We start from the raw sequence: 27008 nt of genomic DNA on the forward strand, positions 1-27008 counted from the left end.
CCATTCAATTCTAGTCAATGAAATAAAAGACTAACTTTTAAATCTAAAGATCTTAAACTAAACATCAGACTAGCCAACTTCTGCTACCATTTATAGTGAAAGAGCGCCCTCTAGGGCTTCATCTTTTAAAATTCAGGTACCAGACGAGCAGAAGCAAAATACCATAGATAAATTTCTATTTATAAAAAAGTTCCAAAGTAAGCTATTTCTAAGTTAGTGACACACTGTTCCCCTATCCATATGATATAACAAAGAGAAAAACCTTTATCTTTACGCAATACATTGTATTTGGCATTAAATCAAATGAAGCTAGTTTGTCACCTCTGGATTATGAGGATTAAATAATTTCTACATTATCTACATCCTCTCAGCATCATCTTCATAATCAAAACATGTCTAAAGGAGTATATTGTGTGTGACAATGTGATGTGTACGATTATACAGAACTATATAACAACTCACTCCCTCTTCCTAGGAGCTAACAGTCTAAAACAGATTACTACACACATAACAAAATTAAGATATTAAAGCAATATTGCAAATAGTAAGTTTACATTAGTCTCTCAAAACTACCAGTAACTACCAGTAAATAAGTCAAAATAAGATTAAAACTTTTCTTCCCTCTTTCCTTCAATTAGCAAACTCAAAAACGAAAATCTATTATTCTTTGTTGTTGCTGTTCAGTTGTTTCAGTTGTATCTTACTCAGTGACCCCATTATGGGGTTTTCTTGGTAAAGATACTGGAGTGGCTTGCCACTTCCTTCTCCAGTTTATTTATAGATAATGAACTGAGGCAAATAGGGTTGAGTGACTTGACCAGGGTTATAGAGTTAAGTGTCTGAGGCCGGATTTAAACTCATGAAGATGAGCCTTCCTGATTCCAAGTCCAGTGCTCCATCCACTGTGCCATCTAGCTGCCCCAATCAGTTTGTATAATTTGTATAAAAAGTCTAAAATGGCTAAAAATTTTAGAAATTCAACAAGAAAGTTACAATTTGCATAAGCAGAAAACCATTAAGTCTGAAAAGCATTTGAACTATGTATTCAAAAGATATCATGATCAGCACTCTAAAATTCTCTAAATAACTGAATTAAGTCTAATTCAATAAATCAAATCACTCAAAAGGCAGTAACAAACTTCTCTAATGGAAGAGTATTTTAAAATAAAATAATTACACTGATTACCAACTGCTCCAGATAGCACTAGAATCTTCAATTATAACAGATAAGGCAAATTCTCTAATATTCACCAACACCTGTGTTATTCCCTAGGGAATTATGCTTTGTTTTCAACCTAAACAAACTTCTGTATCTCCCCCAAAAGAGTAGTTTATCATCACCCCAAAAGACCAAATCACCCTTGGTACTGACACCTTATCTCTACCTTCTGACTGGAGGGAAGAACCATATACATCCCCCTTCTCCTTTAACAGAAGGGACTCTGCACATACATGTCTACACTTTCTACCTGGATCTACTACTTGGGGACTTACAACTTCAGTATGCCTCCTCTTGCCCCTCAGACTTCTCAGAGAACAAAGGATTATGGAGGAGACTAATGGTTAATCTGGCCTCTTTTGTTCCTTGCCTTCCCCAACTTCCTTTCATTTGAATGAGAGACTCAGAAATCTGGAAGTATGGAAAAGCTTGTGTCTCCTGGGACTCAAATAGCCCCACATAAGTAGCTTGCTGAAAATCAGCCTTTTAAAAGGACCTTGAAACAGAGCAAATTGGCAATCAGGAGTTAAATTACAAGGAATTTCTAGTCTTAAATCAGATGGCTGTCTAGGACAATGAACTGATATTCATCCCCAGACATTAGAGATTCAGAAATGGATTAAACCTCGGTGGGCACTTCTTAGCTGGTTGATTAGTATGTGGTCTCAAAGAGCATGGCTTCTGGAAATGAAGTCTCCCCTGGGGGAAAAAAAATAATCTCCAGTAACAAGATTCTGGGAACCGAGAAATCTCCCTCTCCTTACAGGAAGAAAGGTGGCTGTTTTCCTTAGTTTGATAATGAATGTGTAAAGGGCCTACCTTCTTTAAAGAGCTGAGGCCTAAGCTATTGAGTTGAGCTCTAAGACAAAAGAGATATGGCATAGCCTACTCTTTGTTTTCTGGAGAAGAGGCATCTCAGCACTTGAGCACCTCTCTATCTCAGCACAGAAACTCCAGTGCAAGGTGGTAGCTGGAAGCACAGTAAAACTCTGTAACCATGTGCCCAGTGAAACCACATCTGCCAATGACAAGACCAAGGAAAGAGAATCCAGCAAACAAAACAGGATACATCAAAAGGCCTAGAAAAAGCAGTATGATGATATCATCAGAAGGCATAAGAAAAAATACAGCTGCAAAAGAGTTATTCTCCCCACAGATGTGCCCTGACCACCAGTGTTTTCATGTGTGTGCCCTACTACATATAATCAGGCACATATAGTTCCCTGTGCGTGTACTCCTCTACATATGTTCCTTACCTCTACATACATTCCTCAAATATGTCCACTCTTGCATAAGGGATAGTTTCAGAAAAGAACTGGAAAGACTTGTATGATGCAGCACACAGTTCTAAACTTGATGTCAGGAAGATCAAAATTCATATCCTGTCTTCACATAACCCTAGGCAAGTCACTTAAGGTCTCTGTGCCTCAGGTTCTTCTTCTGTAAAATGGGGATAGTAATAATAGCATCTACTTCACATGTTGTGAGGATCAAATGAGATGGTATTTATAAAATTGTTATTGTTGTTATTATTAGAGTGAACTTAGCAGAATCAGGAAAACAATTTAACAACATTGTAAAGACAAGGAACTCTGAAACACTTTAAGAACTTGGCTAAGTATGCATAATTAGACAAACATTTCTGGACATGGCTTATGTTTTTCTTATCCAATGGAGAGGGAGAGGGAGGAAGACTTTTATTCATTAAAACTTTAATTAAATCCAATGTTTTTTAAAAAAGAAGAAAATGAACCAGTATGAAACTGTCCTCTATTATGTCCTACAGTCCCTAATTCCCTGGAGTTTGGCACGTTTTTTCAGTTGTACATAGTACCAAATAAATTTTTCAGAAAACCAGATGTCTAAAGTAATTATTATTTTAAATAAAATGTGAAGGAGGAATAACAGAGGTATAGCAAGCTTCCAGACCTATGGTACTTCATCTATCAGGGCACACACTTAACTTCATGCAGTGTACAAACAGGTGCCAGTTGGCAGCTTTGTCACCCACTACCCAATTCTGGGTCACAGATTGAAGGACTGAGGACAAGACCTGCACAGTTCTGGGGTAAGGAGCAAATGTCCTAAGGCAGTATAGGCTAGGACCAAATAGCCTACAGAAGCAAGTTGAGAAACAAGAACAGCACTGTGGCTCTGACTCCAGGAAGAGAGTGAGATCTCAGTTCCAGTTTCCAGACAAGTCATAAGCCTTCAGAGGAATAACCAACATAGTAATCTCAGATATAAAGGAAGCTACCGTTCTATCAATCTGAAACAGCAAGCAGAGTTTCTTAACTGGCTGATGGAGTTGAGTTCAGCAGCAGCTGACTTGCTCAGATCCAAACCACCATCAGAAACTGGCAAAGGAACAGACTAGAGTGTGGATGACTTTGCACTGGATCAGAGACTACCACGGTAGTAATGAAAGCTTGCAGATGTCAAGTCTGCCTGAGTTGTCCCTGAGATCCTGAAATGATAGGATACTTAATACCCTAAGAAAGTTGCAACCTAAACCTTCTTTCCAGAAGTATGCAGAGCCCAACCCTAACAAAGCCTGAAGTCAGGAATAGGTTGGAAGAATGAGAAAACAAAAAAGAAGCCCAACATAAAAAATTATTATGGTGACAGAGATGCACCTAAATGATGGGAAATGAGGAAGAGATAAGGGAGTTCATGGTGAATGGTCTCAATTTTCTTTTGTAAAATAAGTGGCAAGGTTCTCCCCTAAAAGGGGGGAGAGGGGGACTGGGAGGCTTGAGGAAGAATAAAAAAATTTGGAAGAGCCTCCACAGACAGTGGGATAGTGAGATGAGGGAGCTATAGTAGGATTGCCTAGCAACAGTGAGGGCCCACTTGAAATTGTGTAACATAAAGCTGTAATTGTCCCAGTCAGAACAGTTGAGTGAATTTCTCCATCTCAGAAGCATGAGTTTAGGAGTGAAGACAGCAGAATAGTGGGAGTGATCCAAGGCTGAGGTTTGGCCAGTAGTATTCAGTGACAGGATAACAGGGCCAAAAAGTCAAGAGAGGACAGTGTAGAGTTGAATTGGTTCACCATGGGGTCAAGATGGGGAGAAGATGAGATAAGATGGGGAGAAGATGAGAGGGCAGCTAAGGCAGGGGAGTTCAACTAGAATTTCTGGAATAAATGAAAGAAAAGTTTTAAAATGTCGTAAAAAATTTTAGGAAACAAATCAAATGAAAGCACTAGAGGGAAAGAATGGGGGGAGATGGAAAGGGAATTAACAGCCTGAGACAAAAAGTACAAAAAGTTGCCCAAGCAACAAACTCTGAAAAATAAAATGGACCAAATAAAAGTCAATGATTTCATTAAACAAGAAATATTATTAAGTCAAAAGTCTGAAAAATAAAGAAAATATAACATATCTTAGAGCAAAAACATTTGACCTGGAAAACAGGTCAAGGAAAGACAATTTAAGTACCACTGGATTATCTTAAAGCCAGGACCAAAAAAAGAGCTTAGACATCATACTGTAAAAACTGGAGTAGAAAAAGAAGGAATACACTTGTCACATCCTCAAAGAAACTCCCAAATGAAAACTCTCAGGAACCAAAATCCAGGGCTTCCAGGTCAAAGAAAAATATTGCAAAGGGTTAAAAAGAAAGAACTCAAGAACAGTGGAGCCACAGTCAGGATAACACACTGTTTCTTTAGCAGCCACCATTCTAAAGAAGCGGAAGGCAAAACATGCAGGTTTAGAGCCAAGAAAAATTTACGCAGTAAAACTGAGTATAATTTGTAATACTAAAGAGAAAAAATGGAACTTTAATGAAAGATGATTTCTAAGCATTTTTGATGAAAAGAGAACTGCAAAGAAATTCAAGTTTAAATTCAGGAATTTAAAAAAAACATGAAGGTAACCACAAATGAACAATCATAAGGGACGACACAAGAATAAATTGCTTATATTCTAAATATAGGGAGATGATATATATCCCCTTTGAACCTCATCATAAGGCAACACAGAGGGAATCTAATCAGATGGAAGGTTTGGGAATGGCTGTCTTGATAGTCTTAAAAGAAAAATGGAAAGAGAAGCAAAGAGGAATGGGGGAGGGAGGAGAGAGAAAGTCAGGCGAAATTATTTCACATAATGAAGGTGGACAAGAAATCTATACAAATAAGGAGGGGGGATGGCTGGCACCTGAACCTTACCCTCACACTGGTCAAAGGGAGATGGGGGGTGGGAGTGGTGGCAGCGCTGGAGATACAGAAATACATTTCATTCAGCAGGGAAATAGGAAGGAAAGGAGTGAACAAAGGGGAATCACAGATTAAGAGAGGGATTAGGACTAAACAAAACAAACTAAGGACATACAAAAATATTTATAGCTCTTTTTGAAGTGGCAAAGAACGGGTATCTCAGGGATGTCCATTAACTGGGGAGCAGCTGAACAAGTTATTGTTTATGTGATAGAATACTATTGTGATGTAAGAAATTATGAAGGAGGTGGTTTTAGAGAAACCTGGGAAGACATGTATTAATCGATGCAGAACGAAGTAAACAAAACTGATAGAACAATTTATACAATGATAATAATATGGTAAAGTCAAATGAATCTGAAAGATTTGGGAACTCTAATCAGTGTAATGACCAACCATAATTTCAGAGAACTAATGATGAAATATGCTACCCATCCTCCTGACAGGTGACTCAGAGTTCTAAATCTCTCTCTCTCTCTCTCTCTCTCTCACACACACACACACACACACACACTCACACACTCTTTCTTTTTAGACATGGCCAATGGGTAAATTTGTTTTGCTGGACTACACATTTGTAACAGGGTTTTGTTTTGCTTTTTTTCCTTCTCAAATGAAGGGAAAAGTGCATGAGAGAGAGAAGATATATTTCTACTGCCTGAAAAAAAACAAAATTTCATTGAAAAAAAAATGTGAAGAGATCTCCCATTTTGTCTTAAGTTACCCTATTATATAGGCCACACTATAGAGAAAACAAAAACTTTCTCAAGAAATCTTACACTTTTTAAACATAAGCAAGGTGGCTCTCCTCAAACAATTGAGAATTTTAAAAAGAACGGACTAAGCAATAATAAAAAAAATTACTACAATAGCAATCAAAAATCATATCTATCCAGAATTTCTATACTGTTAACAGAATGTGACAATTTCTTATTTTTCAAAAGAAAGAGAAAATAAAGAGGCTTACAAGAATGTCCTTATAGAGATATCCAGAGACAATAGAAGACCAAGTGCTCAAAATTAAACAAAATAGAAGTCAGTAAGGTTGGAGATTAGCCTGAAGCTATCAAAAAAAAAAAAATCAGCTTCCACATCAGGAACTCAAACATCTTATTAGTTAGAAAGAATAAAATTCAGTGTTACCAGGTATGTGGGAAAATAGGTACATTATTACACTATGGATGGACTGGTATGATCTTCTTGGAAAGAGCAATCTGCAGGAGTGCAAAACCAGTCGACCCTGGGATCAAGTGGTCCCACTAATAATAACCACTCATATTTATATACAGGGTTTTGTAGTTTGCAAAAAAGTTTCCTCATAACATGTCACACAATTTTTCCAGGTGAAGAATGAGAGGTTCTGAGAAGTTAAATTGCTTGCCCTTTCCAAAAGAACTAGGAAATGCTTTGGGTTGGCTTTGAATTCAGGCATCCTAATTCTGTATTCTTTCCACTACGAGACTATACTTTAAAGATGTAATTAAAAGGAGAGGCAGGGGAGAAAGCTATAATCTACACAAAAGATCCACATAGGGTTGATTTATTTTAATGGAATTAAAGGATTTTAAGTCAGAAGGATCATTCTTAGAAATCATTCTAGTCCAACTCCTTCATTTTACAGATGAGGCCCAGGTGAGGTCATGACATGCAAATCAACTGAGTTTGAGTGAGGGGGGCTGTCCGGAGCTATCTGGGTCCTGCGGCCAGATATAAACTTGCTAGAGATTAGTCAGTGAATCACCTGGCATGTATTAAACACCTACTATGTGCTAGATACTGTGCCAAGCACTGGAGATACAAAGAAAGGCAAAAGATAGTCACTGTTCTCAAGGAGTTCACAGTCCAACGAAGTAAACATGCAAACAATTACGTACAAGCAAGACATATACAGGAGAAATGGGTAAGACTTGAGCTATGATTTGAAGGAAGCCAGGAAAGGAGAGCAAAAAGTAAAGCATTCCTGCCATGAGGAACAGCCTGGAGATGGAGTGTTCTAGGGATACCAAGGAGCCCAGCATCACTGAATCAGAATATGTAGAAGGGAGTAAGGTATATGAAGACTAGAAAAATAGGATTACAACAAAATAAATGGCACAGAAAGGGAAATCACTACTCCAAATCTAGCAAGTACTCTTGTCATAATACCACATGACTGAAAACCAAAATATATCTGCATTATATGTCCAATGACTAGGGCAGGGATGGGGAACCTGCGACCTTGAGGCCCACATATGGCCTTCTAGGTCCTTGGGTGCAGCCTTCTGACAGCATCCAAGTTTTACAGAACAAATCTTTTTATTAAGTGAAGTTTGGATGCAGTACTAGGGCCACACTTGAGGGCCTAGAGCCACATCTGGCCTTGAGGCTGCAGGTTCCCCACCCCTGCACTAGGGGAATGGCTGAATAAACTATAGTGGATTATCAAGTCAAAAGGGGGAAAATATAAAGAAATATGGAAAAGCTCTGCAACTAACTATATAAAGAAAGCAGAATCTGATCATAAACACTGACTTTTTTTTTTTCAAAAAAGCAATAAATGTAAGTATATACACACACAAAAAAAGAGAAGCAAAAAAGATTTTTATTTTTGAGCCAAACCTAAAATGCATCTGAAGGACTCTGCAGAACCTCATGCAGTGAGTAGGTTGAATACTCACTCTCACTCCTCTCTCTCTCTCTCTCTCACTCACACACATGCACGCACACAAATCGGAGATACACATCAGAGGGAAGGCATTAAGATTTAGGACTGAGAAAGGTTTCCTGTAGACGGTGTGATTTTGGCTGAAATTAGAAGCCAGGAGGTGGACATGATGAGGGAAATCATTCCAGGGAAGAGGGACAACCAGTGAAAAGCAAGGAGTATGAAGATTGAATGTTTTGTGCAAGAAACAGTCAGGAAGTCAGGGTTCTTCAACCAATGAGTGCATGGAAAGCAGTAAAGTGTAAGAAGCCTTGTAAGGTAGGAAGCAGCCAGGTTATAAAGGGGTTTTAAAAGCCAATAAGACGATTTTATATTTGCTCCTAGAGGTAATAGGGAACCACTGGAGTTTATTGAAAAAGAGGGTGATATGGTGAGACCTGCATTTTAGGAAGATATTTCAGCAGCTGAGCAGAGAAAGGACTGAAGTAGGGAAAATAGAAGCAGGGAGACCAACCGGCAGACTATTGCAACACTCCAGGTATGAGTCCAAGATCTGGACCACGGTTAATGGGGTAAAGAATCTAACTAATTAAATGAGAAAAGATACAAGTAGGTTATAACAACCTATTGTCTCTTTCAATAGGGAAAGCTGATAGTTACCCTTTCAACAGGGAAAGTGAATAGTAACTTATGTGTTGAGGCAATACCAACAGCTAAGAAGAAATCAAAAACCAAAGCCCAAATCCTCAATGAACTAGTTGTTCTACTGGTAGAAAGTTATTCAGGTAGGAGTATTAAGTTCTCACCCGGTTTTCAATTCCATTGTGACCAAAGAACTTGCCTAACTATTAAAACTGAGTGACAACTTTATCTAGCCTCCAACTTCCACTATTTAGACATGATTGCAAACGTTTTTTAGTCATGTAGACTCTTTATGACCCTATTTCAGGTTTTCTTGGCAAAGGTACTGAAATAGTTTGTCATTTCTTTCTCCAGTTCTTTTTACAAATGAGGAAACTGAGGCAAAAAGAGTTAAGTGACTTGTCCAGAGACACACAGCTAGTAAATTGTCTTAACTCAGATTTGAGCTCAGTCAGTTTTCCTGACTCCAGGTCCAGCACTCTATCCACTGCACCACCTAGATGCTCTCAGACATGACACAGCATATAAAATGCAACCTTAATAGCAATCTTAAACAAATATGCAATCTTGTGGAGAATATGAAAATGGAGAAAATGGCCAGATCCCCTACTCTTGGTTCTCTGACATACCACAAATAGATGACTAGACAAATTATTCCCTTTACTGACTTATGTGGACACCATGTCATCCTGGGAAGTTTTATATCAATGGGTCCCATCTACCCTATCTAAACTATAGTACTGGGACAAGAGGGCAGCTGGGTGGCAAACTGAATACAGTACTGGGTCTGAAATCAGGAGACCCAAGTTCAAAGAATGGCAAACCACTACAGTATATTTGTCAAGTAAACCTCAAAAGGGGTCACAAAGAGTTGGACACAACTGAAAATGAACAAAAATTGATACAAGAAATCAGTTTAAACGTTAACTAGACAAAACTGTCTGAAAGCTAAATAAGGAAAGCATCGAGCATGTCAGAACCTAGCTAGGTTGTGTACTTTGCCAAAAGACAAAATCTGCCTCTTATAAAAGAGGATGACTAAGCTATGATTTTAAGACTGGAGCACCAGCATTCATTCCAGTCCTGATGGGACAATTCCTTTATAATCATGTCAAATTTGGACCTATGTTTTACAAATTATCAACTAGTGGTGGGGGTAGGGGAAACCTTAGCTTATCTAGGTAGTTCAGTTAAAGTCCAGGTTTACATGAATGAGTAGATAGGCATTCTTTATAAGTATAGGTGATTGCATAACTGGTCACACAATGTGAATTATTCCTCCTTTGGAAAATACACCACTATCTTCAAGGCAAACAGTTGAATATTCCTGGGATAGACTTTTCTTGGGGGAAAAAGCTACCAAACTAACTGTATTTTATAATAACCGCTTATTTCTATAATCCTGTTACTGGAATACTGATGTAACTTCATTAGTGTAATCCCCCTCATACTTTATTAATGTAATCTGATTGTAATTTTATTACTGTGATCCTATCACTAGAATGGGAAAAAGTAAAAAATGTTATTAATAATAACAGCTGACATATGTCTAGCACTTAAAGATCTGCAGAATGCTTTGCATATATTTTCTCATTAGATCTTCAAACCACCCTAAAAGGTAGGAGATACTATTCTCATTTGACAGAGGAGGACACTGAAGCTCAGAGAGGTTAAGTGACTTGCCCAGGGTCACAACTAGTATCCAAAGCAGATCTTTCTGATGCCAAGCTGAGGACTTTTCAGTACCTACACTGAAAAGGGTTGAATTAAGGGTCTCAAGTCTCTTCTAACTAAAAACTATCTAAAAATGAGAGGCTGACAAAATAGAGAGCAGCATTCATATACTTAGTGCTTGGGTCAAAGTAAGAGACTGGTAAGATCCTGGGTTTGTAAAAAATCTCTTCTATCATGGGGGTCTCTAGAAAAAGGTCTACTTGCCACAAAGTAATGACAGGGCCTGGACCCATGACTTCATTGATATGGAAAACTCCCAGATAAGTTTTACCAAAACCTTAGCCCTGACTTCTGGCCTTCTCTGCTCCTGTTCCCATGCTGCAGAACCTTGGGAGAAGAAAAATCATACAACCATGCTGAGCCCACTACACATGTGTAAGATCACAAGTAAGATCAGCATCTACACTGAAAGATAAAAATTCTCCTAATGATATGTGATTGATCTTACCACAACCACTACCACCAATTATTTGCTTGTACTCTCCTTCCCATAATAAAAATGTAGATGTCCCCACTCTCTCACCCAGGTACCTTACAAAATCACCTCTCAGCTTCTGTTGGGTAGTCTAACTGAATTGTGAGGGCAAAAGCAAAGCAAACTGACAATGTAAATAGGATTTCTGGAAATAGTATAACTAAAGAAAAAATTATTTTGAGGTACTTCAGAAGCACCTATTAAATAATTGATGTTCATTAATAATCATTCTCATGTAGTCATTAAATCTTCCAAAGAATTATTTTAAGAAATATTTGCAACAGAATTCAGACTGGTTTTCCCCACCCCTAGTTTGATTAGTAAGATTTTTACTGCACTTCTCTTATCCTTAATCACCATAGCTAATATTTATATACTTATTTTAACTTTACAAAGCCTTCACTTAGCAATCTGATCTCCTCTGAGGTTCACTCCACCCAGATCTATTGCCCTATCTAGATCCTGAGATCAGTCAGTACCTGGTATAGTCTTCCTCTCCATTCCAACCCATTCCTTTATACTTAGTCACCCCCTAAATATTCTCCTTTCCCAGTTCAGCTACCTATTCAAGTCCAAAGATGTGTACCTTAACTCAATCTCAGACATTTAAAGGGACTGTCAGAACCTTGATCTCTTCAACATCTCCACAATCTACATTTGAAATTTCTCAAACCATAGTCTCCTGTCCTCTCATCTTCCCCTGTGCCTAACCCCTAAACTAATTCTTTTTCTTCACTGTACTCTTCAGTCACTCCATATCATCCTTCTTTCCCAGGCCATCACCCCTGCTCATTTTCCTCCATTCAAAAATCTTGACCTTTTAACCAGTTCAACCTTACACTGTCCTGCATTCTTGAATCCTTTGCTCCATAGTTCTATGATCACTCATCTCTCCCCAAACCATAACCCTGGATTATTCCCAATATATAGCTTTCTCTGTTCCTGCTCCCATCCTTCAGAATTCTGGGGAAAGAAGTTCACATAACCATGCTGAGTCAACTACACAATTGTTATCCAATCTTAACTCTGCCATCAAAGAGACATGACAGTCCTTATAATCTTCCCCATCACACTCACCCAATGATTGTTCGAAACCCTCTCTTCTCTATTCATCTTATCTCCTTTATTCTCATTTGTGATGAAGAGAAGACTTTTCTACACAAGACCAACATTTTCACATGTACCCCTCTATTTTATACCCTCCCATTTTCTGTAGCAGTTTGTTATCTACTACCCACTACTCCCTCTCTAATCTTCAATCTCTCCTCCTATCTATTGGTTCCTTCTCTGCTAACTACAAATATGACTAAGTTGTCCCATCATTTAAAAAAAAAATCCCTTTACCAATAGACTCTCATATTTCTTCAAGCTACATCTTCTGGGAAGGAGTTCTGGAATATGAAAAATAGTTATACAGGATGAGAAGGCCTGGAGAGGGTATGATCCACACCACTAGCAGGAATGCTCACATCAACTAGATCATAATCAATTCAAGTACAATTAATATCTGAATAAGGAAGAAAAGTGCTATATATAAATGGCAAGAACTCCAGAAGAGTAAAGGTTTATTGATAATGGAGATAAAACAATAGCTTGGAACCAATAGTAGAGCACATATAATAACCTCTCCTTCATTCCTCAAGGGTCTCTGAAAAATGAAGTACTGAAATGGATCTGAAGAAAACAGAACATGAAGAAATCTCCCTTAGGGAGGGTCATAAAGGATAGTACCTTTACCAGGAAAGTCTCATACCAATTCATATAAAGAAGAAGGCATATTCTAAGAAAAGTTCTAGAATGCAGGAAGTTTGTTCCTAATATAAACAGACAGATACATGGAAAATTTAACCTGAAAACTTGAAACTTGAAAGCTAAGGATGTGACACCTATTTTAAGTATTTGAAGGGCTATAATGAGGAAGAGGGATTGAATTTGTTCTGCTTAACCTAAAGGACAAGGTTAGAGTGATGGAGAAAAGTTAAAGAAAGGCAATTTGGCCATCATGTAAAGAAAAATTTCTTAATCACGGGAGCTGTCCAAAAATGGACAGAGGTACTTTGGAAGCAGTCAAAATGCAGGTCTTTATATAGAAGCTGAACAGTCATTTGTCATCAATACTGTAGAAGAGATTCTTATTCAGATGTGGGTTAAACTACATGAAGACCTAGATATTATTGAGGTTCCTTCAAACTCTAATATTCTCTGACTCCTGTGATTATATATTAGAATTCTTCAAGTGATTCTGTGATTATATTACTACATAGCACAGCATAAATCTTTGGGTCTCTCTACTGTTTAGATGTGCCAACATGTCATTCTAATCTACTGTTGCCCCAACTCTAAGCACCAAGTCACACCACCTTAGATGAAAACTTACCCATACTACTTCCCCCATTATGATAAGTCCTACTCTTTCCAGAGGCATACTCCAACTTCATTCATCCAATTCCTACAATATTCCTTCGTGCTTTATTCTCAACTCTACTATATCCTCATACTTTTTCATGAACATACCATGCCTACCACCACTTATAACAAAATATCTCTTTCCCCTAAGGACACTGAATCTCTTGTAACCCTCTCCTTAAAAGGCCAGTTCTTCCATTCTCCATCTCCCCAACTGTCCAAGTCAGAAACAGAGGCTGACATACTTCTTACTCTATACTACCACTATCCAGTAACCATGAGTGTTCTCCCAAGGTATGGCCTTCCCTCTATATTATTTCCCTCAGTGATTTATCTAATCTAATCTCTCTCCTGACCTTCAAATCTCACATCTCCAACTGCCTATTGGTTATATTTACTGGATGTACTGTTGAACATCTTAAACAAAAGTGAATTCATCTTTACCCCCAAACTTTCTCCCTCTTTCTTATTTCTCTCCTACTTTCAAAGTCATTTTTACTCAATTTTTGCTTTCTTTGTGAAACTTTCAATAAACCACTATTTAAGAAATACAAGAGTTAAACATTAAAAAAAAAAAAAAAGAAATACAAGAACATAAGCTACCAAGGAAAAGATATTTTTCAATAATACCTGCTGGGAAAACTGGAGGTAGGTTAGCACTATACAATAATACAAATGGATGCACAACCTAAATAAAAAAAGTTTACATTGGAAAACATGAGTTACCTAGGGGGAAACTTTCTGTTTGATAAAAACTACTGGGAAAATTGGAAAGCAGTGTTGAAGAAATTAGACTTAGACCAACAGCTTACACCATACACAATGCATTCTTAATAGATATGTGACCATTAGTATTAAAGAATGTACTATCGTTAAAAAAAAAAAAAAAAAAAAAAAAAAAACTAGAAGAGAAATAGATCATATACCCAATACAGCTATGGGTAAGAAACATATTCTTAACTAAATGATAGAGGCAATTACAAGACATACAAGATAACTGCCTATGTGAACCTGAAAAGTTTCGGCACAGACCACTTTAATGCATCTAAGATAAAAAGGAAAGTGGTCAAATGGGGGGAAAAAATCTTTGTATCAAATTTTGCAATAAGGGTTTGGTATTGAAGATATACAAACAAACTATACACACACACATTTACATAAATATAAATAAATGTGTCTATATAAATGGTTAAAGGATATGAACAAACAGTACTCAAGAAAACTTCAACATACTTACAATCACAAGAAAAAAATGCTCCAGATCACTAATAACTAGAGAAATATAAATCAAAACAATTCTTTCACAGCATACCCTGAAAATTGGCAAAAAAAAAAAAAAAAAAAAGAACAAAAAATGGCAACAGTTAATACTGGAAAGGTTGTGGGAAGATAGGCACATTAATACAATATTGGTGGGGCTGTGAAGTGATACAACCATTTTAGAAAGCATGTCCATTGAACAAGAGACTCCATTACCAGGCTTATGATCCAAGGAAGCCATTAAAAAAAAAATTGCAGTAGCAGCAGCAAAAACAAAAAACAAAACAACATAAATCAGCTAAGAACTGGAAACAAAGTAGATCCCCATCAATGAATGAATGGCTAAACAAATTGTGATTCGTGAACATAATGCAATATCACTGTGCTGTAAGAAACGATTTGTGTGATAAATACAAAGAAGATGGAAAGATCAATACAAATTGATGCAAGAAAACAATATACTGAACACATTAACAACAATGTAAATGGAAAGAACACCAAAAAAAAAATCAAAAGTAAATTTAATAAGAGGCAACAAGATGGTTCAGTGGACAGAGTTAGGTCTTGCTTGAATCAGCAAGACCTGAGTTCAAAAAGGTGAACTCAGACTTTTATTAGCCAATCATGTGACCGTGGGCAAGTCACTTAACTTCTGTTTGCCTTAATCCACTGGAGAAGGAAATGGCAAACCACTCCAGTATCTTTGCCAAGAAAACACCCATGAACAATAAGGTCCACGGAGTCACAAAGAGTTGGACATGACTGAACAACAAATGTACAAAAATTATAAAGATGAAACAGGACTTAAATGAAGGAATGTGAGAAAACATCCCCAACCTGCCATTCTATGGAGGTGAGAGGTACACAGGTATTGTTTTCAGAATTTTTCAAGGTACTGACTGGTTATATTGATTTTTTTTCCCTAAAAAAATACTGTAATATAGAATGTCTCTTAGGGAGAGGTGGGGGAGGGATATGTAAGATAGTGTAGTGATATAGGAAACAGAAAATATCAATGAGAACTTTTTTCTTAAGTTCAAATCATTTTCTTAAAATGACAGGATAAAAGAATGTACCTAGGTACTTTTCACAACTATAGCTAGGGCAGAATTCATATCTAAACAAGGGGCAGAGATGATCATAAAGACAAATTAGATGATTTTTATTACATAAAATTAAAAAGTTTTGCACATATAAAACTAATTTAACTAGAAGAGAAACTTTTTTCACTGGGGAAAAGTCTTAACATCAAATATCTCCTCAGAGCCATTTCCCAACAGTTAAGTGATCAAAAACATAAAAGTTCTCAAAAAAAAAAATACAAACAATAACTCTATAAAAGAAAACTCTAAATTACTAATAGTAAAAGAAATACAAATCAAACTCTTAAGGAATGACCTTACATTCACTAAATTGGAAAAGATGATAAAAGACAAAAGTCAAAAAGCTGTAGGAAAACAGGACCACTAATATGCTGGTAGAGCTATGAACTGATCCAATCATCCTATTAAAAACAATCTGGAATTTTGGAAGAAAGGTCATTATACTGTTCACACCTTTTGATAGAGGTCACAAATATCCAAATTTACCAAAATATCCATAGCTACATTTCTGGGGATAACAAACAATGACTGATAAATTAAGTGCATGCCTGCTGATTGAAAGGATGGCTGAACAAATTGTGATAGAATTATTATTGTGCTAGAAGAAACAATGATCATGAAGAATTTACAGAAACAAGATTTCTGTGAATGCAAAGTAAATTAAGCAGACAAGAAAGCAATATGCACAATGACTAGCAATAAAAATGGAAATAATAAAACAAAACTAACCATTGTCTAATCCTAACGACCAAGTTTAGCTTGGACGAAGAGATACAAAAATGCAACTACTTCCTTTCAGAGAAACACAGTAATGCCTATTTACATGCATGATAGATGCAGTGGAGATTAAAAATAGGCAATTTAATAATAATTTAAATGAAAACACTGCAGAACTCAGATTATTGAAATAACTAAACTTAGTCCAAGAGAAAAGAGGAAACATACTTCTTGATAAAGAGAGGGGGAGATATTATAGATGGGGAATGATACACTATTTAGCTGTGGTCATTTATTCTGCTTAGATTTTGCCTAAATTATTCTTTCTTAAAAGGAAGAATACTTGGCAGGTAAGAGTTTTTAGAAAATAATTCTGATGAGAAAAAATAAGTTGTTGACTCAAGAAAAAATTATTACACACTTCCTTGCCCGTTTAAAAAGAATATACTGAATGTGATACGACACTTTATCAATGGCTAAAGATCACAACGAACAGAAACTATTGTACTATACTGTAACAAAGTGATGTCTTCAAAGACCACTAAGATCATGTTTGACTATTTGCTTTTGTATTAGAGGGCAGAATCTGCTTTGCAGTAAATGTGTGAGTTTTGTGGTCTTCTTCACTATCAGCTATAATTTCCTAGTGTATCTGCTTCAATACCACCACCATTTGTCTGCTGTAACCTAGGAAGAATTGAAGGTTGCCTAGGGAAACCAGATAAGCAAGGTCCTTAAATCAGAAAGGTTAATTTTACAGAAAATTATTAATAGGCTCTGGACTAAGGAAGGCTCCATTCTTAACTAGAATAAAATGTGTGGATTTTTGCTAGCTATTTTCTTCATTTGCTATTTTCTTCTCTTTTTTCATTACTTCTAGATTCCTGTGGCCAGACTGGTAGGGAAAGAGGGGAGGAGAGAGGGTAGAAATGGGAAAGGTTAGTTTTCCTTTATGTCTTGAACTGAAAGCAATCCTGGATGTGGGCAAATTCCATTATGATAAGGGATTCATTATAACAATAGCTATTACCACCTTCAAACAGTCGATAATAACATTATTTTGTTAATTTGGTTAAAATAACCAAAAATGTTTTTCCCAGTACAGTATAACTTGCCATTATGAAAGAACTGCTTTTAATCAAGTAATTGACCTTGTATCACTTATATTGTGATTTTTATACACAGCATATAAATCCAGTATATATTTGTAGAATAAGATTTTAAATAGGCATTTAGTTTGTGCAAAGCATTATATGAGGCACAAGATGAACAAAAAGCTTTATATATAACATTCCCTATTCTTATGGAGTTCTCAGTTGGGGCAGCGGAAAATTAGGGGGAGGCGCACACACACAGAAAACACTATAATAGAGAGCATTACAAAAGTCCACTCAAAAAGTGCAAAACTTTGCACAAACAAAATTAACTAACTGATGTATCTAAGATAATAAAGGAAATGGTCAAATGGGGGAAAAAAATCTTTGTTATCAATATTTCTCCATAAAGTTTTGGTATGTACACACACAAACCCAGTACCCACCAGTACCACCCCACTACCACCATCACCTCCTGCCCCACCACACCTTTTAAGCACCACAGTTTGACCATGTGCTTTGCTAATTTATTGGGAAATGGCTTTGGGGCACGTATGTGTTTGTATACATATATGTGTATATGTATGTATATACACATATATGCTTATATGTGCATACATGCACACACATATGTCTATATGACCAAAAGTCATTCTTCAAAAAGCAAAAGAAAGGAGTAAACTTAAGTGTTTAAATCACGAACTATTAACTATCAGATGAAAGAATGCTTCAAATCACTGACATTCAAAACAAAACCCTAAGATTTCACCTCACACCACACAAATTGGCAAAAATGACAAAATTAGAATAGTCAGTGTTGAAGGGGATTGTGTGAAGATAAGCATACCTGTGTATTATGAATGAAACTATGAATCAGTACAACTATTTTGGAAAGCAATATGGAATCATGGAAATAAAGTGACTATCCTTTGATGCAGATTCCTTCCACCAGTATGTGTGTGTTCGTCCTTCACTGCCAAAGAAGACCATGACTTGCACTTGACTTTGTTCTTCTGAGTGAGGGAGGGCTACACAAGTCACCAGTCTCACTTCTCCAGAGCCATCTGAATCCAGTGACCAGTTACTGATAAAGTAGAGAAGTCACCATAACACACCAAAATATTTCTAATAGCACTTTTGTGGTAACCAAGAAAAGGAGACAAAGTGGATGCCCAATGATTGGGGAATATTTAAATAAACTGAAATATGAATGTAGTAGAATATTACTGTGCTGTAAGAAATGGTCAACATGTTAGAAGAAACAAAGCAAGACTTACATGCAGAACTAAGTAAAGCAAAGCCAAAAAAACCCAATGTACACTAAATTACAAAAAATAAGCCTGGACCCAAAGAAGAAATAAAAGAATGTATCTCCACTCCACTCTTTTGCAAAAGTGGAAAGTGCATGGATTTGGAACACTATATATTTTTAGATATTTTGATATACTGATTGGCTGGTTTTTTCCTCTTTTTTTTCTTTTAAAAAAATGTTGTTACATGGCTGTCTGGGAAGGAAACAGGGAAAGCTACTGAGAGAAATTCTGGCAATATAAAAACAAGTTATAATTAAAAATTAACTTTTAAAAAATTAAATAGAAAATAGGTGCAAAACAAGTGTCAAGTGAGATCAGAGGTAAAAGACCAATATTACATTGACTTTTGTGAAGGGGAAAAGTTGGCATGAATGGCCATCAAATTTATTTTAGTTATCTAACAAGGTGCAATTACAACAAACTTCCTAGGCCCACCTTCACATTTCTTCTCCAAAATACTTAAACAATTAAAGATTCACAAAATTACACAAATGAATGAGAAAATGCATATAAAGGTCAAGGGTAATTATGTGTGTATGCATGATACTTCCCTCTTTTCCCTATAATTTATTTTTCATTTCCAACAAATATAAAAAACATAATATACTCATCACAACAGCAGTGAGGTGGCACAATGAACAGAACACTGGAAGACCTTGAGTTCAAACCTAGTTTTAGACACCATGTGACTCTGGGCAAATCACTGAACTTATTTGCCTTAATTTCTTCATCTATAAAATGGGGAAAATCATATGGTGAGGATCAAATGAAACAATAATTGTCAAGGGCTTAGCATGGTACCTGACACATAGTTAAGTACTACATATTCTTTTTTTCCCAATTCCTCTGTCCACTGTGCCACTTAGCTGCTGTTGTGATGAGTATATTATGTTCTTCCTACTTGTTGGAAATGAAAAAGAACTGCATTATAAAGAAAAGAGGAAATTATCATACATACACACCTAATCAATCTCTGCCTATCTACTGGCTCATTTCCTACTGTCTACAAAGACGCCCACATATCTATTCAGAAAAAAAGCCTCACTTGATCCATCCATCCTAACTATTGTTCTGTATCTCTTCTGGTTTTTGCAGTTAAACTCCTCAAAATGATTGTCTACAATAGGTGCCTCCATTTTCTCTTAACCACTTACAATCTAGTTTCCCCACCTTATCATTTGACGAAATCTACTTTCTCCAAGTTACTAACAATCTCTTAGCTGACAAATCCAATGGCCTTAATTGAGTCATCTCAGTTGCATTTGACTCTTCTTGACCCCATTTAAGGTTTTCTTGGCAAAGAGACTGGAATGATATATATATGCATGTATGTGTATATGTGCGTGTATGTGTATATGTGTATTATGTGTGTGTATCTATTTGGTTTTTGGACATGGCCAATGCAGGAATTGGCTTTACTTTACCATGTACGTTTGTTACAAGAGTTTTGTTTTTTTCTACTTTTTCTATTGTGGGGTGGGGGAGAGGAAGGTGGGAGAAATTTTTCTTAGTTTAATTTAGTGTAGAAAATTTAATGTAGAAAAAGAAAATGTTTCTTACCACTCACAATAAAGAAAAATAAACTACTCATTCTGAACACATGATGAACTGGTGCAGTGAATTGAGTAGGACTGAGAGGATAATTTAAACATGTCTATAATGTTCACACCTGAACACAGATGTCATTCTGAACTACAGCGTTCATTCTGTTGCATTCTAGGTCATGAGGTGCTACTGCCCATAATTTTCTATCATATTAAAATTTTAAAAGAAATTTACATTCTAAATGTGTTGTTTTTGGAAAGCCACCTTTCTCCACTTGGCAGATAAGACAAGTGTTTTCTGATAAAGGTTCTTTTCAGGCTCTTTTGGTCTCTTTGCTATTAGAAAACAGGCAGAATAGTTCGAATGCTCCACTGGCAGAATCAGGAGAAATTAAGAAAAGCCTCCAATATCGTGTCCTGGGTAGATTTCCCTGTGATAAAGAGGACACAGACAAGAGTAGTAAAGAAATAGTTAGGAAGTATGTCACCAATCCATTTGATTATCTGAATGCAGGTCATTCATTTCAGTACTTCCAGAGATTCTTTACTTTGTTGTGGATTCTCCACATAGGTTACAGTCCGGAGTTAGGAAGGTAGGTTCAGATTCTACCGCAGACATTAGCTATGGGACCATGGGCAAATCATTTAATGTCCCTTAATGTCCTGGGAACTCAGATTTTACAAATGAAGAGTAGTGAAAATAATACCTTATTACTTACTTCACAGGGTTACTGCACAGCTTAAACGAGAGGGTACAGCACAGAAGCAAACCTTAAAACAGATATCTTAATAATACATCTGTATGGGGCAGCTAGGTGGCACAGTGGATAGAGTATTGGGCCTGATGTCAAGAAGATTCATTTTCGTAAGTTCAGAGCTGGCTTCATTCACTTATTAAACCTGGGCAAGTCACTTAACCCTTACTTGCCTCCTTTCCTCATCTGTAAAACGAGCTGGAGAAGGAAATGGCAAACTACTCCAGTTATCTTTGCCAAGAAATCCCAAAAAGGGTCACAAAGAGATGGAAAAGCTGGAAAGAGCTGAAAAATTACCTTGGGCAGGTCACTTAACTTCCATGGGTCTCAAGTTCATAATTTGTAAAATTACAGGGTTAACCCAGATTCTTAGATCCCTTCCAGCTCTAAAACCTATGATACTTTGTTAACTATAATCCCCATTTCTCTATTCCCTAAGAAAGAGTTTCATAAGTTTGAATGTGACAAAAAAATTTATCAACTTCTGACCAATCTCCTGGTGATAATACTATCTATCTGTCATGTTAAAAACCTCTCTTGTCATCCATTAACTAACAAGGAATGACATCTTGGAATCCATATTAAAGTACTAGGTACTGAGTAGTCTGTTTATAGAACTCTTGTACATTAGATGAGGTAAAATTGAACATTTTCCATTTTGTAACAGATAGTTATCCATGCGACTTTTTAAATAAATTTCTTTTGTCAAAAGAAAAAATATCTTTTATAAAGTTGTTAGACAACCACAAATAATGAGACAGTTCGTTACACAAATTTTTACAGAAAAGCCATTTAAACAATTGCAATTTCTCCAGGTCTAATAGGAAATGCAAAAATCAAGCATTTGTTTGTTCTACAATAACTCATTTCATAAGATGAACAATTTTAACTACACCTATTTGAACTGAATTGCCCTTCTTGCTATCCTAAAGTAACTTTAGTTCCATATCTGAAAAACTGCGCAATCACTTCTATTCATACCATAAGTCAAATTAGAGAAATCATCTCATGAATTCTCAGCAGGATTTAACTTTTGGTGTCAGTGGGGGACTTCCTCTACCAAAGCAAATCAAAACATTCTCCAAAACTTTGTCTTTTTTTTTGCCTGGGATACAGAATGGTTAAACAACTTGCTCAGGGTCCTAGAGCCAGTTAAGGGTCAAAAGAAGATTTGAATCAGGTCTTTCTGATTGAATCTAGCTCTCTATCCACTATACCATGCTATCCTTCACCAAACTGGAAAAAAAAAAGATAATGGGAGAAATTAATTTGCTATTTTAATGTTTCACTGATTAGCCCCCAAAAATCAAATCTACCTCTCTGCTGATATATAAGAGCATGAAAGATTCTCCCGAAGTGGAATACCATCTATAAATTCAATTTTCAAATAATCAGCAACCTGGTAGTAAGAAATCAGTTTTGTAAAAATTATGAATATGAGAAGAGTTCACTACTAAATAGGTGATGGAGAGAATCACAGAAAATAAATTTTGATTATATAAAACTGAAAGTTTTGCACAAAAATATAACAATTAAAATTAGAAGAGAAATTGAATTATCAGGAGGGGAGAATCTTGCATTAAGCTTCTCTGATATTTAAAATATCAAAAAACTGATTCAAAATTTTAAAACTAAGAGAATTCCCCAATAAATAGTCAAAAGATACAAACAAGTAGGTTTGAAAGGAAGAAATCCAAGCTATCAATAACCATAAGAAAAAATGCTACAAATCACTAATAACTAGAAAAACGTACATTCAAGTCACTGAGGCTCTACCTCGCACTGGCAAAGATGACAAAGTAGGAAAATGGCAGATGGAAAACAGGAACACTAAAGCATTGTTGATGGGAGGAGTGAACTGGTCCAAACATCCTAGAAAGCAATTTATAGTAGCTCTTTTCATGGCAGCCAAAAACTGGAGACTAAGGAGTTGTTTTCCTGTTGGGGAACGGCTGAATGAACTGTGATATATGCACGTAATGAAATATACTGTGCCACATGAAATGACAAAATGGACAGTGTCAAGAGGAAACTGGGCAGACCTCTATGAACTAATGCAGAGTGAATGGGGTAGGACCAAGAGGACAATTTAAACAATAACAAAGATAGCAATTTGAAACTATCTGAAAAAGTTACTAACCTATGCATACCCCTTTGACCCAACTATACTACTACCAGGCTTACACCCCAAAGAGATCAAAGAAAGGAAAAAGACCCAATAGCCACAGTTATAGTAGCCGTTTTCATAAACTAGAAACTAAAAGGGCACCTACCTATTGGGAAATACATAAACAAACTGTGATATATCAATGCAGTTTTATAGGAAACTAAAAAGGTCTCTATGACCTGATGCAGACTGAAGTGAACAGAACTAGAACTTACACAATAATAAAGCAAATTAAAGAGAAACATTATTTCGAAAGCTTTTAGATTTCTGATTAATGAGTCCATGGGGCTGTATGTGGATCACAACTACCCACCTTCATCTCCCAGAAAGGATGGACTTAAAATCCAGAATGAGCCATACATATATGGCCATGGACAAGGTAGCAATTTGTTTCACTGAGCTACATGTATGTAACTGGGAGGATTTTTAAAAAGTTATTCCTGATTAATGGGAAGAGTGGAAAATGTTGGTTTTACAGAAATAAAAAGGGAGATCCGGAGAATATCAATAGATCAAGTTTTATTTTTCTGACCAGCTGAAGACTAGGAAGATTATTGTTATTTAACTAAAACATCCGCCTCTAAGGATGAGCCCCCGGCTGTTCTCATTTGCTAGACAAAGTATTTTCTGAACGCTGGAACAGAAGCAAACCCTGACAGCCTCAAAAAAGAGGCTCTTCTCGTTTCTTGCTGTAGAACAGATGCAAACCTTCGGTGAACACTTCTCCAAGAGGGAGGCATCACCGCTCCCGTAAAGAGGACGCCGGTTACCTCGAAGTCCCCCCAGCCATCACCCACACACCGCTCTCGGGTGAAAGCCAGCGGAAGGGCTGAGTGGCTGATACCCAAGACATCCACTGCGTACAGGAACTAAGAAAGAGAAATGTCACGCTGATTTCTGGCTACAACTACCGCAAAAAAAAAAAGCACACCTTCCCCCGAGCCCGGGGTTCAACTTCCAGAAAGTTTACAGTCGAACACGGAAGTCAGCGGCCACACAAACAGCACCGAACCACAACTCCGAACGCGCACTGGGTCGGGCGAGGAGACGGGAGTCTTTGTCGCAGCCCCCTCGCCACCCTCGCCTTCCTCCTCCGCCCGGTGCCCTTTAACTCGACCCCAGCCAGTTTTCTGGGCAACTGGGTAGGGGAAGCCAGAGGCTGGACCCGGGAGTCCGCCCCCTCCAGACGGAGGTTACTTACCGGACTTGGTGCGAGAGCAAGATTTGGCCCCGGTGACCTTGGCTCCCGAAGGGCTTTTCCTCCATTCCTCCCTCCCTCCCTGCCTCCCACGTGCTGTGGACTGGAGCCACCCCAGAAGTGGCCGCACTTCGGGGAAGGCGCTTAGAGATCCCGACCCCAAAGGAAAACGTGGGCTGCTCGGCCGAACGGGCGGCAACTTCCCTTCCCTCTACCCGCGAGCTCCCTTCCCCTGGGGCCGGCCGGCACAGCTCTGGTCCCCACGGACCCCCACGAGCTTCCACCCCGCGCCCAGCGCTCCCGACGCCGTCCAGGGCGGGCTGCGAGCCTAGGACGCGGGCAGGGCGAGGGGCCAGCGGGGCGCCGGGCCGAGGCAGCCTCCAGCGTCCTCGCGCCGGGACGGTCGGCGGGGCGGCGCGGGGAGGGGGGTCTGGGCTCCGGGGGCGAGCAGAGGGGCGACGGAGCGGGTCCTGCGCCACGCCGCCGCCGCCGCCTCCGGGGCTCCCAAGGGGCCCCCGGGGGAGCCAGCGGGGCCGACGCGGGGAGCCGGGCCTGGGGAGAGGGGTGCGACCAGGGCCGCCCGAGGGCCCGGAGCTGGGGGGGCAGGGGCGCGGCGCCCTCACCATCAGAACTTTGGCCGCGTTCTCCAGCTGAGCGATCACTTCTGGGGGCCCCAGCGCCGCCGCCATCATGGTCTCTCTTCAATGACGCGCCATGCGCTGCATTGTGGGAGCGGGCGCCGCGGCCGGCCAATCGCGGCGGGGACCCGGCTACCTCACGCGCGGCTCCCGAGCCAGTCGCAGCCGTGGCCGCCGCCGCCGCGGGCGCCGCTCCTTCCTCGCCTCCTGGGCTCCGGCGCCCGGGGCTACGGGAGGACCTCCGAAAGGGGAGGAGCAGCCTCGAGCCCCTTCCCCCCGCCCCCACCCGGTGGGACGGCTCCCCCGGGCACACCGAAGGACGTCCCTGGACGGCCGGGCACTCAGTCCTCGGCCGGGGTCACCCGCGGCGGGCGCACGCGGACACCCCCACGGGCCGGGGCGGGCCTCGGCCTCTCCGCCGAAGCGTCCTTCCCCGAAGGCGGGCGCACGCTGCCCGGCCCGCGCCGGGTCTCATTATCTCTTGAGTTCCCCTCGCAGTCCCCCTCCCCCTTCACACTCTTCCACTTCTCCGAGCGTCTCCCACTTCTCATTGGTGCGTCTCCACCCCACCTCCCCTCCTCGCGCTTCCCCAGCTTGGCTGGTCTGTGCGGACGCCGAGGCGTCCAGGAAGGAGTTCCTGGCGGGGGGGATGGTGGTGACCCTTCGGGGGCTTCTGGAGCCCCCTCCCGCAGCGGCGGGGCCGGATTCGTCCCTGCGTCCCGTTCGGCGTCCTCGCCCATTGTGCCCTGGCTGTGCCCGTCCTGGCCGTTTCCCGCTGGCCACCCCCGCGTTAGAACCCGAGCTCCCGGAGGGCGGCAGCTCCTCAAACCCTGGCTCGGGGTTTCCAGGACTTGGCGCAGACGAGTACTTACTGAGTTCTCGGAGGTGGGTCGCTTCTTCAGCTGGCAGACTGGCCGGGTTCACCCCCAAACCGTGCCTTAGGGGTGCCAACAGCCTTCATCCCCTCTGCGGTCCTTCGATTTCCCCTTCCGTTACGCCTTTATCCATGGCCATCTTAGGAGCCATGTAGCTCCGAAAGGAGGAGACAAACAAGAGAGTAGGAAAGTTTAACCTCGAGTCCTCAACTTGGGACGTCGGATCCAGGGAGTCCTTTCTCTGAAGAATAACGTATTGGATTTTCTAGCTGTGTCCTTACCTGTCGAGTGTCATTTCAAGAAAAGGTTTCCATTGGAAACTTGAGATTCCTGAAATACATCTCTGCTTTGTCACTGCCCCTCAACAACTCGTGCTTTTTACTTCTAATCAAACTAAACATTTTTTGTAATTTTTTATTTAACAGATGGTGAAAACAAAGTTAAATCTGCTTACAAATTATGTCTTTCCTGCTACAAAGTTTGACTGCATAGACTTTATGATAAAATAGTATACCTTGAGACGTTTACTATTTGGTGAGTGTTACATTGCTTCTTGTTTGGCTTCAGTGGTTCTGTAAGCACGTTTTGCCTGCTTCTTATATGAATACTTTGTAGTGAGAGCAAAGATAAAAGGCAGTCAAGTTGTTAACCCGGTAATTTTTTAAACAGAATTTCAAATGTACAACAGTTTTAATTTATTTTGCATAAGATGAACCTAAAAGTTTCAAAATGAGGTATAGTGTGTTATAGAGTAGGACCCTCCTGACAAAATGTAATATTACAGCCTGGCTCTATGAAAGAAAAGGAAGTTAGTATAGGAGGAAAAGCTTCCCGGCCCCAGTGAGAAATTTGAGCCTGGACTCTACAAAATTACCAGTGTGTAGGAAAGGCAACTGAGCCAAGCATAGGGATGCAAAGACAAAAAATAAAACTCACGTTCTTAGGGAGCTTACATTCCGTCAGGGAGATAATATGGAAAAGATGAGATCATATAGGGGA

The 27008-nt window shown here is 39.1% G+C and overlaps 2 protein-coding genes across 6 annotated transcripts in view; one reads left to right on the forward strand and one right to left on the reverse strand.

Moving 5' to 3' along the window:
- Nucleotides 1-26105, reverse strand: part of XPO4 (exportin 4) — a 130518-nt gene extending 104413 nt beyond the window's left edge. The window contains exon 1 of one of the 5 annotated variants that reach the window (XM_072611693.1): nt 26007-26105. Coding sequence is in view for 1 of the 5 variants with exons in the window: in XM_072611692.1 (XP_072467793.1) it covers nt 25120-25188 (69 nt within the window). In the remaining 4 variants the exon portion in view is untranslated. Of the gene's footprint in view, nt 1-24499; nt 24579-25119; nt 25209-26006 lie in introns of those variants that run through there. The other 4 variants (XM_072611692.1, XM_072611694.1, XM_072611696.1 and 1 more) reach the window with 4 other exon arrangements.
- Nucleotides 25211-26536, forward strand: LOC140505575 (uncharacterized). Its single transcript, XM_072611699.1, has 2 exons — nt 25211-26019; nt 26435-26536. Exons 1-2 carry the CDS (start codon nt 25211-25213, stop codon nt 26439-26441), a joined length of 816 nt encoding a protein of 271 aa, XP_072467800.1. The 3' UTR covers nt 26442-26536.
- Nucleotides 26537-27008: the final 472 nt, after the last annotated feature.

The sequence above is a fragment of the Notamacropus eugenii genome, chromosome 5 (assembly GCF_028372415.1).
Source record: "Notamacropus eugenii isolate mMacEug1 chromosome 5, mMacEug1.pri_v2, whole genome shotgun sequence".
Lineage (NCBI taxonomy): Eukaryota > Metazoa > Chordata > Mammalia > Diprotodontia > Macropodidae > Notamacropus > Notamacropus eugenii.

What these genes read in the sequence shown, in the direction of transcription:
- LOC140505575 (XM_072611699.1), top strand. Translation starts at nt 25,211, where the DNA reads ATGCGCTGCATTGTGGGAGCGGGCGCCGCGGCCGGCCAATCGCGGCGG.